This window comes from Scyliorhinus canicula, chromosome 17, assembly GCF_902713615.1.
Source record: "Scyliorhinus canicula chromosome 17, sScyCan1.1, whole genome shotgun sequence".
In the NCBI taxonomy this organism is placed as follows: Eukaryota; Metazoa; Chordata; class Chondrichthyes; order Carcharhiniformes; family Scyliorhinidae; genus Scyliorhinus; species Scyliorhinus canicula.
In genome coordinates, this window is record NC_052162.1 from 92,481,773 (window position 1) to 92,498,637 (window position 16,865).

At 50.7% G+C, this 16,865-nt stretch overlaps 1 protein-coding gene across 1 annotated transcript in view; it reads right to left on the reverse strand.

The window, feature by feature from the left end:
- The window catches only part of LOC119952308 (sodium- and chloride-dependent neutral and basic amino acid transporter B(0+)-like), a 388,856-nt gene that overhangs the window by 11,645 nt on the left and 360,346 nt on the right, over positions 1 to 16,865 (reverse strand). Inside the window, exon 3 of the mRNA XM_038775959.1 lies at positions 8,106 to 8,215. Within this exon, the coding sequence (XP_038631887.1) occupies positions 8,106 to 8,215 (110 nt within the window). The remainder of the gene's footprint in view (positions 1 to 8,105; positions 8,216 to 16,865) is intronic.

Sequence of the window (16,865 nt, forward strand, 5' to 3'; positions counted from 1 at the left end):
TCATTGCACCCCTCCCCCCAAGGTCGGAGGAATTCCTGCCAGCTGGCATTCCTCTGAGCTTCTTCCTGCTCCTCATGTCTAGGTCTGTCACCTCTGTGTCGTCCGCCAGGTCGTTCTCCGAAGTGGGCGGGGTGTACCTTATAGGTGCCCGTCTTTTCCTTGACGACCTCCTTGGAAGTTGTTCTTCCTCCTCCTCGGGGAGAGGTGTCACGGCGGCCTCGTCGAGTGTGTCCATCTCTGACTCTGATGACTGGATGACGGGGTCTGGAAAAATTGCTCGGGGCTGGTGTATGGGTGTCCTTTCCGCCTGGGCTATCCCAGCTTGAGGCGATACTGCTTCGCCTTCCTCCAGGTGTGGTTCCGCTGCCCTTATTTGGTCTAGGTGTTTCTTCAGCACCTTGCCTCCTATTGAAATCTCATAGGATATGGGCCCTGTTTGGGACTCTACCATGCCTTTGACCCACGTTGGTCCATTCCCATAATTCTTGACCCAAACCGGTGCCCCCACCTGGAAAGGTCTCTGCTGCCGAATATTATCATGCCCCCTGCGTTGGGCCTCCTGTTGTTCTCCACTTTCCCCGTTAAATTTGGGAAAAGGAGACTCAGCCTCGTTCGCAGCCGCCTTCCCATTAAGAGTTCAGCTGGCGGTATGCCCGTTGTGGAATGCGGTGTGGTCCTGTAATCAAACAGCCAGCGGGAGAGCTTTGTGTCTATTGACGCTGCCGGCTGCTTCTCGAGTCCCGCTTTAAGTGTCTGGACCGCTCTCTCTGCCAGGCCGTTGGTCGCTGGATGGTAAGGGGCCGTTTTGATGTGACGGACTCCGTTTTCCTTCAGGAATTTTCCAAATTCCCCACTTGTGAATGCTGTTCCGTTGTCCGACACCAATACCTCCGGAAGTCCATGTGTTGCAAACGACAGCTGGACTGTGTGAGGAAACTGAGCACCTGCAGGAAACCCACATAGACACAGGGAGAAAGTGCAAACTCCCTACGGACAGTGACCCAAAGCCTGAACAAGGAAGTAATTCATCTTCTTGTAACACCACGTGCCAGTCTGCCTGGTGAGGCTCACGGCACTATCTACCTCGACCATTTTCACCCAGGCCTGGTTGACGACCCTGGGCAGGAGCCTCCTACCCCAGGGTGCCTTGCCACTCCTCCACCGCTTCCAACATGTTATCAAGCTCAGCATTCGTGAAGCATGATGCTGTACAGATACTGGTTTTCGTCCAAATACATGAAATTTTTTTTACTGCGAATATCACCGCCAGTCCTTCCTTCTCGATTTGGGCGTACTTCCTCTCAGCCATCGCCAAGGTCCTCGAAGCATAGGCTATTGGCCGTTCTTCCCCATTCCTTCCTCTGTGGGCTAAGACGGCTCCTACCCCATAGGGGGATGCATCACAAGTGACCACCAACTCCTTCCTTGGGTCATAATGCTCTGGGACATTTTCGGATGACAGCTGTTCCTTAATGTCCCTAAATGCTCGGTTTTGGCGGGTGGACCATTTCCATTCTTGCCCCTTTTGCCGTGTTTACCCAGTGGACGTCCAACCATTTGGAGTGGGCGTCCACTATCACCAAAAACATTGAGCCCATGAAAGGGCCGGCGTGGTCAATATGCAGACGGGTCCACGGTCTGCCTGGCCATTCCCACGGGTGCAATGGCGCCACTGGTGGCACTCTTTGCTCCTGGTGGCACTCCTGGCACTGACGTACCAAGGCTGCTATGTCTGTGTCCAAACCTGGTCACCAAACATAGCTTTGAGCTAGCATCTTCATTTTAGACACCCCTGGGTGCCCGTGATGTAGCTCAGTTAAGATTGCCCAACAGCCCTGAGCTGGGACTATTACCCGGGCTCCCCATAATAGGATACGGTCTTCTACGGTTATTTGGTCCCTTCTGCTCTAGTATGGGTGCATCTGGGGCTCCAGTGGTCTTTCCAGTTCCCCTGTTAGCAGTAAATGCTTCATCTTGGCTAAAACTGGGTCTTTTTGCGTCCACAACCGAATATGTTGTGCGTCTACTGGTAGGGTGTCCAAAACATTTAGAGTCATTACTGTCTCCTCTACTTTTGGTATTTGCGGCAGAGTGTCCGGGAGGGGAAGTCTGCTCAAAGCATCTGCATGTGCTACTCGCGTTCCCGGTCTGTGCTCCAGAACATATCTATACGCCGCCAGTAGCAACGCCCAGCGTTGGATTCTAGCTGATGCAATCGGGGGTATTGACTTGTCGTCTTTTAATAACCCTAATAACGGCTTATGGTCCATCACTATGGTGAATTTCCGCCCGTACAGATACTGGTTTTCGTCCAAATACATGAAATTATTTTTACTGCGAATATCACCGCCAGTCCTTCCTTCTCGATTTGGGCGTACTTCCTCTCAGCCATCGCCAAGGTCCTCGAAACATAGGCTATTGGCCGTTCTTCCCCATTCCTTCCTCTGTGGGCTAAGACGGCTCCTACCCCATAGGGGGATGCATCACAAGTGACCACCAACTCCTTCCTTGGGTCATAATGCTCTGGGACATTTTCGGATGACAGCTGTTCCTTAATGTCCCTAAATGCTCGGTTTTGGCGAGTGGACCATTTCCATTCTTGCCCCTTTTTTAGTAGCTGGTGGAGGGGTTCTAAGATGGATGCCCTATTTTCAATAAATTTTCCATAATAGGTTACCAACCCTAGAAATAATCGTAACTCCTGGACCATGGTGGTAGCTGGGGCTTCTTTTATTGCCCTTACTCTGTCTTCTAATGGATGTAAGCCTGACTCATCTACTTTATATCCCATGTGCGTCACTTGTGGGGCCAGAAAAACACATTTTTCCCTTTTTAGCCGTACGCCTACCTTTGCGAAACGCCTGAGCACTTCCTCCAGGTTCCTTAAGTGTTCCCTGTTTGTCCTACCCGTGATTAAGACATCGTCCAAATAAATCGCCACCTGCGGTAGTCCCTGCAGAATATTTTCCATCGTACGCTGGAATATAGCGCAGGCTGATGACACTCCAAAAGGTAGCCTAGTATAACGAAAAAAGCCCTTCAGGGTGTTGATCGTAGCGAACGTCTGGGAGCCCTTGTCCAGTTTTAACTTCAGGTAGGCGTGGCTCATGTCTAGTTTCGTGAACAAAAGCCCACCTGCCAATTTGGCATATAGGTCGTCTATTTTCGGGATTGGGTATTTGTCCAGCAGTGCGTATTTGTTTACTGTCTGTTTGAAATCTCCACAGAGACGTATCGAGCCATCTGGCTTCAAAATTGGTACCACCGGCGCTGCCCATTCCGAGAACTGTACTGGTCTGATAATGCCGTCGCGCCGTAACCTTTCTATTTTGTCATCTGCTTTCTTCCTTAATGCAAAAGGTACCGGCTTGGCCTTACAAAATTTCGGAAGGGCTTCTGGGTCCACGTGCAAATTTGCTTTGGCGCCTATGATTTCCCCCAAACCTTCCTGGAAGACCTCCGGATATTTTTGGAGTACTCCACTCAACTGCCCGCTTCCACTCTGGAAAATTTTCATCCAATCTAATTTTAGGTCTTTCAGCCAGTTCCGTCCAATTAAGCTCGGTCCGGAGCCCTCTACTATCGTCAACGGTAATCTGAGCAATTGTTTCTCATATTACACAGGTACATGAGTCGTGCCTAGAACTTCCAGGGGTTCCCCCGTGTAGGTTTTAAGTTTCGTCGATGTTTTTGTTAGGGTTAGTGGCTGGAGTCCATCTTTGATTTTTCTAAATGCTGCCACTCCCATTACTGATACGGCCGCACCCATGTCTATTTCCATTATTGTCGGCCGCCCGTTCACCCGTGGGGTAATCCTAATGGGTTCTGCTTTCTTCGTTGTAATATTATATAATTGTTCCCCTTCGGAGGAGGATTGGGCGTCTAGGTTGTGTACTTCCCTGCGTCCCCACTTGCTATTCCTCTTTTGCCACCTCCTTCGAGGGTTTCTGTCGGTGTTACCCCACTCTGTCTGGTGGGGTAACAACTCTGTCAGAAACGGTCCTTCTCTGTTGGGGGAGCCTCAGCCGGTACTTCCCTCTGTCTCCAGTTAGTCCTGGCAGACTTGGGCGACGTTCTGGGGTTTTCCTTTTTCCCTCTATTCCTCAGGTTTTTCCTGAGAGCGGCTATCTGGTAGCAGGACCCGTTGTGGTAGTCCCTCTCACAGGTATCTACCTCTATTGGCGTGCCCTGTAGTTCCTGCGCCCCACTTGCTGCCTTTTCTAGGGACAGTGCGAGCTGTAATGCTTGCCTGCAGTCTAGCTCCGTTTCCGCCAACAGGCGTTTCTGTATTGTGAGGTTGTTTATACCACACACTAACCGGTCCCGAAGCATTTCATTTAGCGTCGGGCCGAACTCACATTTTTCCGCCAGCCTTCTCAGGCAGGTCAAGAAATTTGTGACTGACGCCCTGTCATCCCGCTTCGCTGTGTAGAATCTGTACCTACGCAAAATGAGGGGTGGTTTTGGGTCATAGTGCTCTTTCACCAATTCCGCTACTTCTTGGAAAGTTTTCGTGTCCGGCGCATCGGGATAAGTCAGACTACGTATAATGGCGAAAGCGGAGGGTCCGCACGCCGACAACAGGATAAGCCGTCTCCTTTCGTCCACCAGTGTATCATTTGCCCGGAAGAAGTAACACATTCTCTCCACATACTGGAACCAGTCCTCAATAGCCGGGTCGAATGCCTCTAACCTCCCAAAAAACGGCATTTTTAAAATGGCAAAGCTTACCCTCCGAGTGCGGTAGCTGGTCTCCGCAAAATTCGTAGTTTACCTCGTCGCCACTGTAGTAATTCACGGGAGGCAGGAGTTCCATCACCACACCAATATTTATTTACAATAACGATATTACAGGAGCAGCTACAAACAGTGCTGCTAGCAGCCCAGTCAACTTAAGACTTTTCACAAAGCCTACACAGGTGATTATATGGGCCCCCTCAATGAGCTATCATTGAGAAAGCTCATACTCCAATTGGCCAACCAATAAAGCCAATTGGAGTTCATTACAGTATCGAAACTCCATCCAATTAGCATTTTAATGGGGCCAATGAGCATTTGATGGCCCACCTTCACCAAAACAAAGGACTGGTACTCAAGCAACCGGGACAGTCCCAGACATTTTGGCGCCACCCCCGTTCAAGGGAAACACAAACAACGGGGTCAATGACCGCTTGGGACACGACCAGCCATCCAGATCCCCGCCCACTTACTGGTTAAGGAATCGAATGGAGTGATTCGGGATCATCCAATTAGTAAGGCCCAAATCGAAGGACCGCCCAAAAGAGTGTGAAAACCCCCCGAGTATAAGAAAAGTTTACCATATGTTCACTCTCTCTTGGCCCTGGTACCCCGGTCACGGCCATCGCCAAGTGCAGCAACACCAGAAGCTTGTCCAAGTTCGACGACCGCTACCAGATGGATGATCCCAGCTGAGCAGCAGTTACTCCTTAAAACCCGAGAGATCCAGAATTGAACAGCGGCCACTGTTTTCTGACCTAAGCCAGGTGCCCAAAGTTAAGTACAGGTTGTCTTAGTCGATAGGTGTAATTAGCTAGTAGTGTTTATGTTGCATGACTAATTGTGTGTTAATAAAGTACCCTTAACTGGTTTTTGGCTCTTTGATCGATAGCCGGTTGAAGCTTGTGGTGGTATCATTTGATACCTGGTGACTCTAAGCATCCAAACATAGATAACATAGAAAGAAGGGCAAATTCACTGATTGCCATAATTTGAACAGAGCCACAGAAAAGACAAAGTATAAAAGAAAGCACAACACCGGCCCCTGCAAATCCGATGCCGGCAGGAATGAGAATTGTTCTAGATTCATATGGACAGAGTTCTGACCCATTAGCATGTCCTGAATTGCTCCACAAATAGTACCCACAATGGAAACGCGAACAGCACGCAATTCAGTCCCGACGTTAACACTTAGTTCCCCCAAACGGAGAATTTGCCCAATGTGTTTAGGCTTAGATAATTTGGTCATGCGATTTGAGTGGGATGGGGGTGGCGTGGTTAATGGGAGGAGCCAGGGGCTGAAGCAGTCAGGTTTTGAGTCAGTCAGTTTAGATTTGGTTGTGAACTGAACAGCAGCTTCTGTCAAATGCTGGTAAGTTAAACAATACTTTGACACAAACATGAATCTGCAGGCTGTTTCCTGAAGGATCTCTCTCTCTCTCACAATCCATTTTTTCCAAGACATCTCTATACAGCAAGTATTTCTGTGTTTGCTAACTCTACTTAAAAGTGGGTTTTGACCTGTGATGGGCTTTGCTCGATTGGAGATAAAGAAGATAGCAGTTTGGAGTCAATGGGCTGGATTTTCCCTCCCTGCCCACCGCAAGAATGCAATGGGTGAGCCGCGTACATTAATCTCCATTAATCTCACGTGGGATTTCCTGGTCGCTGGGTGGACACGGCAGGAGAATGCAGCCCAATGTATTTCATTTTATTGTTAAGCATTGTTTAACAGGCAATTGTAAGCTGTTTATTTTATGATGTTAAAATTAATTGAATACTGTAGTAATAATAAAGCTTGTTTTAATACACCATATCCCTACTTGTGGGTGGAATTATTTCTGGCGAAAAGTATACCGTTCCTTACAGTTTTGCAAATCAAATCAAATATTGGGGTTTCTGTTCGGTATCCTAGAAGACATTGGGGTCTGGTCCAGGATCGTAATAGGGGCGAAGAGGGCTTTGTGACAGGTGGTAAACCCGTGAGGTAGCTGGGTTACAAATCACCTTTGAGGTGCGGGTGCGAGGAGTTGGTAAAGGGGCGTGATGAGAGACTGGAGGTGGCAGACTTAACCTGGCTGTGCAAACATGGTCATTAATTTTCTTCCTGCACTACTGCCCTGTCCTCCTCTGGAGTGAGTTGGCAGTTAACAAGGCAGCCACTGCCTCCCAGGTGTGGTGGTCACCTTGCTTGTGGCACGCATCTTGGAGTGCAGGCATGGGACGTCCTGCCTTTGCTGGACACCGTTCAGAAGTCTGATCTGGGTTCCCTCCGAAAATCTTGGGGCAGGCTTCTTGGCTGCCATCTCACCTTGCAATGGGTCTGGGACAGGTTTTAGGGAAGTGTTTATATGGAGCTTTCCAGTGATTGCAGTAATTAGGTTTCCTCGGGGGCAAGCAAATCAGTGGGACGCCCCCAAGAGCTCAATCAATGCAATTCACATCGAGAAATAAACTGTTATTTCAGCGGCTCGGTGGGCGGCACGTTGGCACAGCGGTTAGCATGGCTGCCTCACAACTCCAGGGACTCAGGTTCAATTCCGGCCTTGGGTGACTGTGTGGAGTTTGTACATTCTCCCTGTGTCTGCGTCGGTTTCCTCCGGGTGTTCTGCTTTCCTCCTACAGTCCAAAGATGTGGAGGCTAGGTGAATTGGCCATGTTAAATTGCCCCTTAGTGTCCAAAGATGTGCAGGTTAGATGGGGCTATGGAGTTACAGGGATCGTGTGGGGTATGGGCCTAGGTAGCATGGCCATTCAGAAGGTCAGTGCAGACTCGATAGGCCAAATAGCCTCATTCTGCACTGTAGGAATTCTATCATTCTATGGCTAAAAATGCTGCACCGTTTTTCCCACTGGAACTGACGCTAATATTTTTTGATAAGAAATTGAACTCTGTTTCTATTTTACTCCACTGTCCCGCACTTTGATTTCCTTATGTTCCATGGTTAAACATTCTCCCCACATCCTTAACATTGTCCTCACGGGCAGCAATGACTCTTTACCCATTGGTTATGGTCAAAGTCTGAGGAATCTCCTTCACTGTTTTCTCTAGGTTGCCTCCACCCTGCTGACCGACAGTCACACTCCCCACTTCCTGTCCCAGTGCTTTCCGATATGATGCATCATACGCTGGAGAAAATTATCTTGATGTCCTTGCCTTGCTGTTATATGTGAGAGTGTCTCCAACTTTCACAACAGCTCAATAATCCCAAAGTGGAGACTCATCCTGTCGATGTGATAATGAAGGAAAGCCTCACAGTTCCCAAACCCCATCTACTGCAGCCCAACACTGCCAATACTATACTGATATTTCTTATCTTTATCATTTAAAAAAATAGTTAGCAATAATTCAATGAACATCTCCTTACTGCCAGCAAACACGGTGAGATGAAAATCCAACAGACTCTCCACCACAGCCAGAAGAGCCAAGTCCTTTCCCCAATCATCATCTCAATGTCCTTGATTAATCTGTTTGCTCCTGTTAACAACAAGAAAGCAGAGAGAGACACAATCACTTGGTTTGTCCAGTCTTCAGGCAGCTTGTTTACTGTAGAACTTCATCTTGTGCTGAGTGTCACTAATGAAGAGGTTAAATCAGAGAAAGGATCACTCAGGATCACAAACAGGTTGAGTAAATTAGCAAAATTGCAAAACAACAGCATTTGTTGTCCATTCCTAATTGCCTCTGAGAAGCTAGTGGTGTGCCACCTCCTTTAACCACTGCAGTCAATGTGGTGTAAGGACACTGACAATGCTATTAGAACTCAAGTTCCAGGATGTTGATTCAGCAAGAGTGAAGGAACACTGATATAATTCAAGGTCAAAATGGTATGTGGTTTGGAGAGGAACTTATATGTGGTTGTGTTCCTACGTATCTGATGCAATTAGTCTTGCCGGGTGGTACCGGGGGTTTGCAAACTGCTGTTGAACGTGGTTTGGTGAATTGCTACAGGACATCTTAAAGACAGCACACACAGCTGACTGAGTCAGAGTGAGACGTAGGTGGAGATTGTGCCAGAGTGAGACTTAGACAATCATTGTGCCAGGCTGACATGTACGCAGAGGCTGTGCCAGAGTGAGACGTAGACAGAGACTGTGCCAGAGTGAGACATCGACAGAGACTGTGCCAGAGTGAGACATAGAGAGACTGTGTCAGAGTGAGACATAGAGAGACTGTGCCAGAGTGAGACATTGACAGAGACTGTGCCAGAGTGAGACATCGACAGAGACTGTGCCAGAATGAGACATAGAGAGACTGTCAGAGTGAGACATCGACAGAGACTGTGCCAGAGTGAGACGTAGAGAGACTGTCAGAGTGAGACATCGACAGAGACTGTGCCAGAGTGAGACATCGACAGAGACTGTGCCAGAATGAGACATAGAGAGACTGTCAGAGTGAGACATCGACAGAGACTGTGCCAGAATGAGACATAGAGAGACTGTCAGAGTGAGACATCGACAGAGACTGTGCCAGAATGAGACATAGAGAGACTGTCAGAGTGAGACATCGACAGAGACTGTGCCAGAGTGAGACGTAGAGAGCGACCGTGCCTGAGTGAGACGTAGACCGAGTCGGTGCCAGAGTGAAACGTAGAGAGACTGTGCCAGAGTCAGACATAGAGGGCGAAATTCTCCGCCCCCCACGACGGGTGGGAGAATAGCGGGAGGGCCTTCCCGACATTTTTCCCGCCCTCCCGCTATTCTCCCACCCTCCCGCCGAAGTCCCGACCCGAATCGCTGCCGCCGTTTTTTTACGGCCGGCAGCGATTCACAGCTGTTAGATGGGCCGAAGTCCCAGCCCTTTCCGCCGTTTTCACGAACGGCAAACACACCTGGTCTTGCCGTTCGTAAAAACGGCGTCACCAACTCGCTTTTTATAACCATGGCACCGATTGGCATGGCAGTACCACGGCCGTGCCAAGGGTGCCATGGACCCGCGATCGGTGGGCACCGATCGCGGGCAGCGGGCCCAATGCCCGCGCACTACTTGTCCTTCCGCCGCCCCGCAGTATCCATTCGCGGGGCGGCTGAGGGGCAACCCGGCAGCTTTACAATTTCTCCCGTTTTGGGAGAATCTCGCCCAGAGAGACTGTGCCAGAGTGAGACATTGACAGAGACTGTGCCAGAGTGAGATATAGAGTGCGAGATTCTCCCAAAACGGGAGAAATCGTAAAGCTGCCGTAAAACCCGGGCGGGTTTTACGGCAGCGCGCCCCTTCCCGACGGGGGACCGATTCTGGTCCCCGGTCGGGGCTAGCAGCCCGACGACGTAGGCTCCGGCAAGACGGGCTTAACGAAAATCGTTAAGCCCGCTTACCGGAGTTAGCGCCGGCTGACGCGTGATATGACGTCAGCCGCGCATGCGCAGTTTGGAAGACTCCAACCCGCGCATGCGCGGGTGACGTCATCGCGTTTTTGCGCGAAACCCGCGCATGCGCGGGCCGGGTTGCCCCTCAGCCACCCCGCGAATGGATACTGCGGGGCGGCGGAAGGACAAGTAGTGCGCGGGCATCGGGCCCGCTGCCCGCGATCGGTGCCCACCGATCGCGGGCCCATGGCACCCTTGGCACGGCCGTGGTACTGCCGTGCCAATCGGTGCCATGGTTATAAAAAGCGAGTTGGTGACGCCGTTTTTACGAACGGCAAGACCAGGTGTGTTTGCCGTTCGTGAAAACGGCGGAAAGGGCTGGGACTTCGGCCCATCTAACAGCTGTGAATCGCTGCCGGCCGTAAAAAAACGGCGGCAGTGATTCGGGTCGGGACTTCGGCGGGGGGTGGTGGGAGAATAGCGGGAGGGCGGGAAAAATGTCAGGAAGGCCCTCCCGCTATTCTCCCACCCGTCGTGGGGGGTGGAGAATTTCGCCCAGAGAGTCTGTGCCAGAGTGAGACGTAGAGAGCGACCGTGCCAGAGTGAGACAGAGGCAGAGACTGTCAGAGTGAAACGTAGAGAGACTGTGCCAGAGTGAGACATGGAGAGACTGTGCCAGAGTGAGACATGCAGAGACTGTGCCAGAGTGAGACATCGACAGAGACTGTGCCAGAGTGAGACGTAGAGAGCGACCGTGCCTGAGTGAGACGTAGACCGAGTCGGTGCCAGAGTGAAACGTAGAGAGACTGTGCCAGAGTGAGACATGGAGAGACTGTGCCACAGTGAGACATAGGCAGAGACGGTGCCACAGTGAGACGTAGAGATACTGTGCCAGAGTGAGACGTAGAGATACTGTGCCAGAGTGAGACGTAGTGAGACTGTGTCAGAGTGAGACATGGAGAGACTGTGCCAGAGTGAGACGTAGTGAGACTGTGTCAGAGTGAGATATAGAGAGACTGTGCCAGAGTGAGATATAGAGGGTCTGTGCCAGAGTGAGACATAGAGAGACTGTGCCAGAGTGAGACGTGGAGAGTCTGTGCCAGAGAGAGACACAGAGAGTCTGTGCCAGAATGAGACATGGAGAGTCTGTGCCAGAGTGAGACATAGGAGAGACTGTGCCAGAGCGAGACATAGAGAGAGACTGTGCCAGAGTGAGACATAGAGAGAGAGTGTACCAGAGTGAGACATAGAGAGACTGTGCCAGAGTGAGACATAGAGAGACTGTGCCAGAGTGAGACATAGAGAGAGACTGTGCCAGAGTGAGACATAGAGAGAGACTGTGCCAGAGTGAGACGTAGAGAGACTATGTCAGAGTGAGACATAGAAAGAATGTGTCAGAGTGAGACATCGACAAGACTGTGCCAGACTGAGACGTGGAGAGTCTGTGACAGAGAGAGACGTGGAGAGACTGTGCCAGAATGAGACACAGAGAGACTGTGCCAGAGTGAGACATAGAGAGACTGTGCCAGAGTGAGACATAGAGAGACTGTGCCAGAGTGAGACGTAGAGAGTCTGTGCCAGAGTGAGACACACTGTGCCAGAATGAGACGTGGAGAGACTGTGCTAGAGTGAGAGATGGAAAGACTGTGCCAGAGTGAGACGTGGAGGGTCTGTGCCAGAGTGAGACACAGAGAGACTGTGCCAGAGTGAGAAATAGAGAGACAGTGCCAGAGTGAGACAGAGAGAGACAGTGCCAGTGAGACGTGGAGAGTCTGTGCCAGAGTGAGAGATAGAGAGACTGTGCCAGAGTGAGACATAGAGAGTCTGTGCCAGAGTGAGACGTAGAGAGTCTGTGCCAGAGTGAGATACAGAGACTGTGCCAGAGTGAGACATAGAGAGACTGTGCCAGAGTGCAACGTGGAGAGTCTGTGCCAGAGTGAGACATCGACAGAGACTGTGCCAGAGTGTGACATAGAAAGACTGTGCCAGAGTGAGACACAGAGATACTGTTCCTGAGTTAGACACAGAGATGCTGTTCCAGAGTGAGACACAGAGAGATTGTGCCAGAGTGAGATATAGAGAGACTGTGCCAGAGAGAGACACAGAGCGACTGTGCCAGAGTGTGACACAGAGAGACTGTGCCAGAGTGAGAAGTGGAGAGACTGTGCCAGAGTGAGAAACAAAGAGACTGTGCCAGAGAGAGACGTGGAGAGTCTGTGCCAGAGTGAGACGTAGAGTGACTGTGTCAGTGTGAGACATAGAGAGAGGCTGTGCCAGAGTGAGACGTGGAGAGACTGTGCCAGAGTGAGACATGGAGAGTCTGTGCCAGAGTGAGATATAGAGAGACTGTGCCAGAGTGAGACATAGAGAGACTGTACCAGAGTGAGATGTAGCGAGTCTGTGCCAGAGTGAGACATAGAGAGACTGTGCCAGAGTGAGACGTGGAGAGTCTGTGCCAGAGTGGGACACAGAGAGACTGTGCCAGAGTGAGATATAGAGAGTCTGTGCCAGAGTGTGACACAGAGAGACAGTGCCAGAGTGAGATATGGAGAGTCTGTGCCAGAGTGAGACATAGAGAGACTGTGCCAGAGTGAGACATGGAGAGTCTGTGCCAGAGTGAGACACAGAGAGACTGTGCCAGAGTGAGATATAGAGAGTCTGTGCCAGAGTGAGACACAGAGAGACAGTGCCAGAGTGAGATATAGAGAGTCTTTGCCAGAGTGAGATGTGGAGAGACTGTGCCAGAGTGAGACATAGAGAGACTGTGCCAGAGTGAGACATAGAGAGAGACTGTGTCAGAGTGAGATATAGAGAGACTGTGCCAGAGTGAGACATAGAGAGACTGTACCAGAGTGAGATGTAGCGAGTCTGTGCCAGAGTGAGACACAGAGAGACTGTGCCAGAGAGAGACGTAGAGAGACTGTGCCAGAGAGATACGTGGAAAGACGGTGCCAGAGTGAGACATAGAGGGACTGTGCCAGAGTGAGACATAGAGAGACTGTGCCAGAGTGAGACGTGGAGAGACTGTGCCAGAGTGAGACACAGAGAGACTGTGCCAGAGTGAGACATAGAGGGACTGTGCCAGAGTTAATCATAGAGAGTCTGTGCCAGAGTGAGACACAGAGACTGTGCCAGAATGAGACGTGGAGAGACTGTGCTAGAGTGAGACATGGAAAGTCTGTGCCAGAGTGAGACGTGGAGGGTCTGTGCTAGAGTGAGACATAGAGAGACTGTGCCAGAGTGAGACGTGGAGAGTCTGTGCCAGAGTGAGACACAGAGAGTCTGTGCCAGAATGAGACATGGAGAGTCTGTGCCAGAGTGAGACACAGAGAGACTGTGCCAGAGTGAGACGTGGAGAGACTGCCAGAGTGAGACGTGGAGAGACTGTGCCAGAGTGAGACGTGGAGAGTCTGTGCCAGATAGAGACGCGGAGAGTCTGTGCCAGAGTGAGACATAGAGTGTCTATGCCAGAGAGAGACGTGGAGAGACTGTGCCAGAGAGAGACGCGGAGAGACTGTGCCAGAGTGAGACACATAGAAACTGTACCAGAGTGAGACATAGAGAGACTGTGCCAGAGTGAGACGTGGAGAGTCTGTGCCAGAGTGAGACATCGACAGAGAATGTGCCAGAGTGAGACATAGAAAGACTGTGCCAGAGTGAGACACAGAGATACTGTTCCAGAGTGAGACACAGAGATGCTGTTCCAGAGTGAGACACAGAGAGATTGTGCCAGAGTGAGATATAGAGAGACTGTGCCAGAGAGAGACACAGAGCGACTGTGCTAGAATGAGACATAGAGAGACTGTGCCAGAGAGAGAGTCGAGACACTGTGCCAGAGTGAGACACAGAGAGACTGTGCCAGAGAGAGACGTGGAGAGACTGTGCTAGAATGAGACACAGAGAGACTGTGCCAGATTGAGACGTGGAGAGACTGTGCCAGAGTGAGACGTGGAGAGACTGTGCCAGAGTGAGACGTAGAGTGACTGTGTCAGAGTGAGACATAGAGAGAGACTGTGCCAGAGTGAGACGTAGAGAGACTGTGCCAGAGTGAGACATAGAGAGAGACTGTGCCAGAGTGAGACATAGAGAGAGACTGTGTCAGAGTGAGATATAGAGAGACTGTGCCAGAGTGAAAAATAGAGAGACTGGGCCAGAGTGAGATGTAGAGAGTCTGTGCCAGAGTGAGACATAGAGAGACTGTGCCAGAGTGAGCCGTGGAGAGTCTGTGCCAGAGTGAGACACAGAGAGACTGTGCCAGAGTGAGATTTAGAGAGTCTGTGCCAGAGTGAGACATAGAGAGACTGTGCCAGAGTGAGAAATAGAGGGACAGTGTCAGAGTGAGACAGAGAGAGACAGTGCCAGTGAGACGTGGAGAGTCTGTGCCAGAGTGAGAGATAGAGAGACTGTGTCAGAGTGAGATATAGAGAGTCTGTGCCAGAGTTAGACATAGAGAGACTGTGCCAGAGTGAGACATAGAGAGACTGTGCCAGAGTGAGACACAGAGACTGTGCCAGAGTGAGACATAGAGAGACTGTGCCAGAGTGAGACATCGACAGAGACTGTGCCAGAATGAGACATAGAAAGACTGTGCCAGAGTGAGACACAGAGATACTGTTCCAGAGTGAGACACAGAGATGCTGTTGCAGAGTGAGAAACAGAGAGATTGTGCCAGTGTGAGATATAGAGAGACTGTGCCAGAGAGAGACACAGAGAGACTGTGCCAGAGAGAGACGTGGAGAGACTGTGCCAGAGTAAGACGTGGAGAGACTGTGCCAGAGTGAGACGTGGAGAGACTGTGCCAGAGAGAGACGTGGAGAGACTGTGCCAGAGTGAGACGTGGAGAGACTGTGCCAAAGTGAGACGTGGAGAGACTGTGCCAGAGAGAGACGTGGAGAGACTGTGCTAGAGTGAGATACAGAGAGACTGTGCCAGAGAGAGACGTGGAGAGACTGTGCCAGAGTGAGACGTAGAGTGACTGTGTCAGAGTGAGACATAGAGAGAGACTGTGCCAGAGTGAGACGTAGAGAGACTGTGCCGGAGTGAGACATAGAGAGAGACTGTGCCAGAGTGAGACATAGAGAGAGACTGTGTCAGAGTGAGATACAGAGAGACTGTGCCAGAGTGAGACATAGAGAGACTGTGCCAGAGTGAGATGTAGAGAGTCTGTGCCAGAGTGAGACATAGAGAGACTGTGCCAGAGTGAGACGTGGAGAGTCTGTGCCAGAGTGGGACACAGAGAGACTGTGCCAGGGTGAGATATAGAGAGTCTGTGCCAGAGTGAGACACAGAGAGACAGTGCCGGAGTGAGATATAGAGAGTCTGTGCCAGAGTGAGACATAGAGAGACTGTTCCAGAGTGAGACGTGGAGAGTCTGTGCCAGAGTGAGATGTGGAGAGACTGTGCCAGAGTGAGACATAGAGAGTCTGTGCCAGAGTGAGACACAGAGAGACTGTGCCAGAGTGAGACGTGGAGAGACTGCCAGAGTGAGACGTGGAGAGACTGTGCCAGAGTGAGACGTGGAGAGTCTGTGCCAGATAGAGACGCGGAGAGTCTGTGCCAGAGTGAGACATAGAGTGTCTATGCCAGAGAGAGACGTGGAGAGACTGTGCCAGAGAGAGACGCGGAGAGACTGTGCCAGAGTGAGACACATAGAAACTGTACCAGAGTGAGACATAGAGAGACTGTGCCAGAGTGAGACGTGGAGAGTCTGTGCCAGAGTGAGACATCGACAGAGAATGTGCCAGAGTGAGACATAGAAAGACTGTGCCAGAGTGAGACACAGAGATACTGTTCCAGAGTGAGACACAGAGATGCTGTTCCAGAGTGAGACACAGAGAGATTGTGCCAGAGTGAGATATAGAGAGACTGTGCCAGAGAGAGACACAGAGCGACTGTGCTAGAATGAGACATAGAGAGACCGTGCCAGAGAGAGAGTCGAGACACTGTGCCAGAGTGAGACACAGAGAGACTGTGCCAGAGAGAGACGTGGAGAGACTGTGCTAGAATGAGACACAGAGAGACTGTGCCAGATTGAGACGTGGAGAGACTGTGCCAGAGTGAGACGTGGAGAGACTGTGCCAGAGTGAGACGTAGAGTGACTGTGTCAGAGTGAAACATAGAGAGAGACTGTGCCAGAGTGAGACGTAGAGAGACTGTGCCAGAGTGAGACATAGAGAGAGACTGTGCCAGAGTGAGACATAGAGAGAGACTGTGTCAGAGTGAGATATAGAGAGACTGTGCCAGAGTGAAAAATAGAGAGACTGGGCCAGAGTGAGATGTAGAGAGTCTGTGCCAGAGTGAGACATAGAGAGACTGTGCCAGAGTGAGCCGTGGAGAGTCTGTGCCAGAGTGAGACACAGAGAGACTGTGCCAGAGTGAGATTTAGAGAGTCTGTGCCAGAGTGAGACATAGAGAGACTGTGCCAGAGTGAGAAATAGAGAGACAGTGTCAGAGTGAGACAGAGAGAGACAGTGCCAGTGAGACGTGGAGAGTCTGTGCCAGAGTGAGAGATAGAGAGACTGTGTCAGAGTGAGATATAGAGAGTCTGTGCCAGAGTTAGACATAGAGAGACTGTGCCAGAGTGAGACATAGAGAGACTGTGCCAGAGTGAGACACAGAGACTGTGCCAGAGTGAGACATAGAGAGACTGTGCCAGAGTGAGACATCGACAGAGACTGTGCCAGAATGAGACATAGAAAGACTGTGCCAGAGTGAGACACAGAGATACTGTTCCAGAGTGAGACACAGAGATGCTGTTGCAGAGTGAGAAACAGAGAGATTGTGCCAGTGTGAGATATAGAGAGACTGTGCCAGAGTGAGAC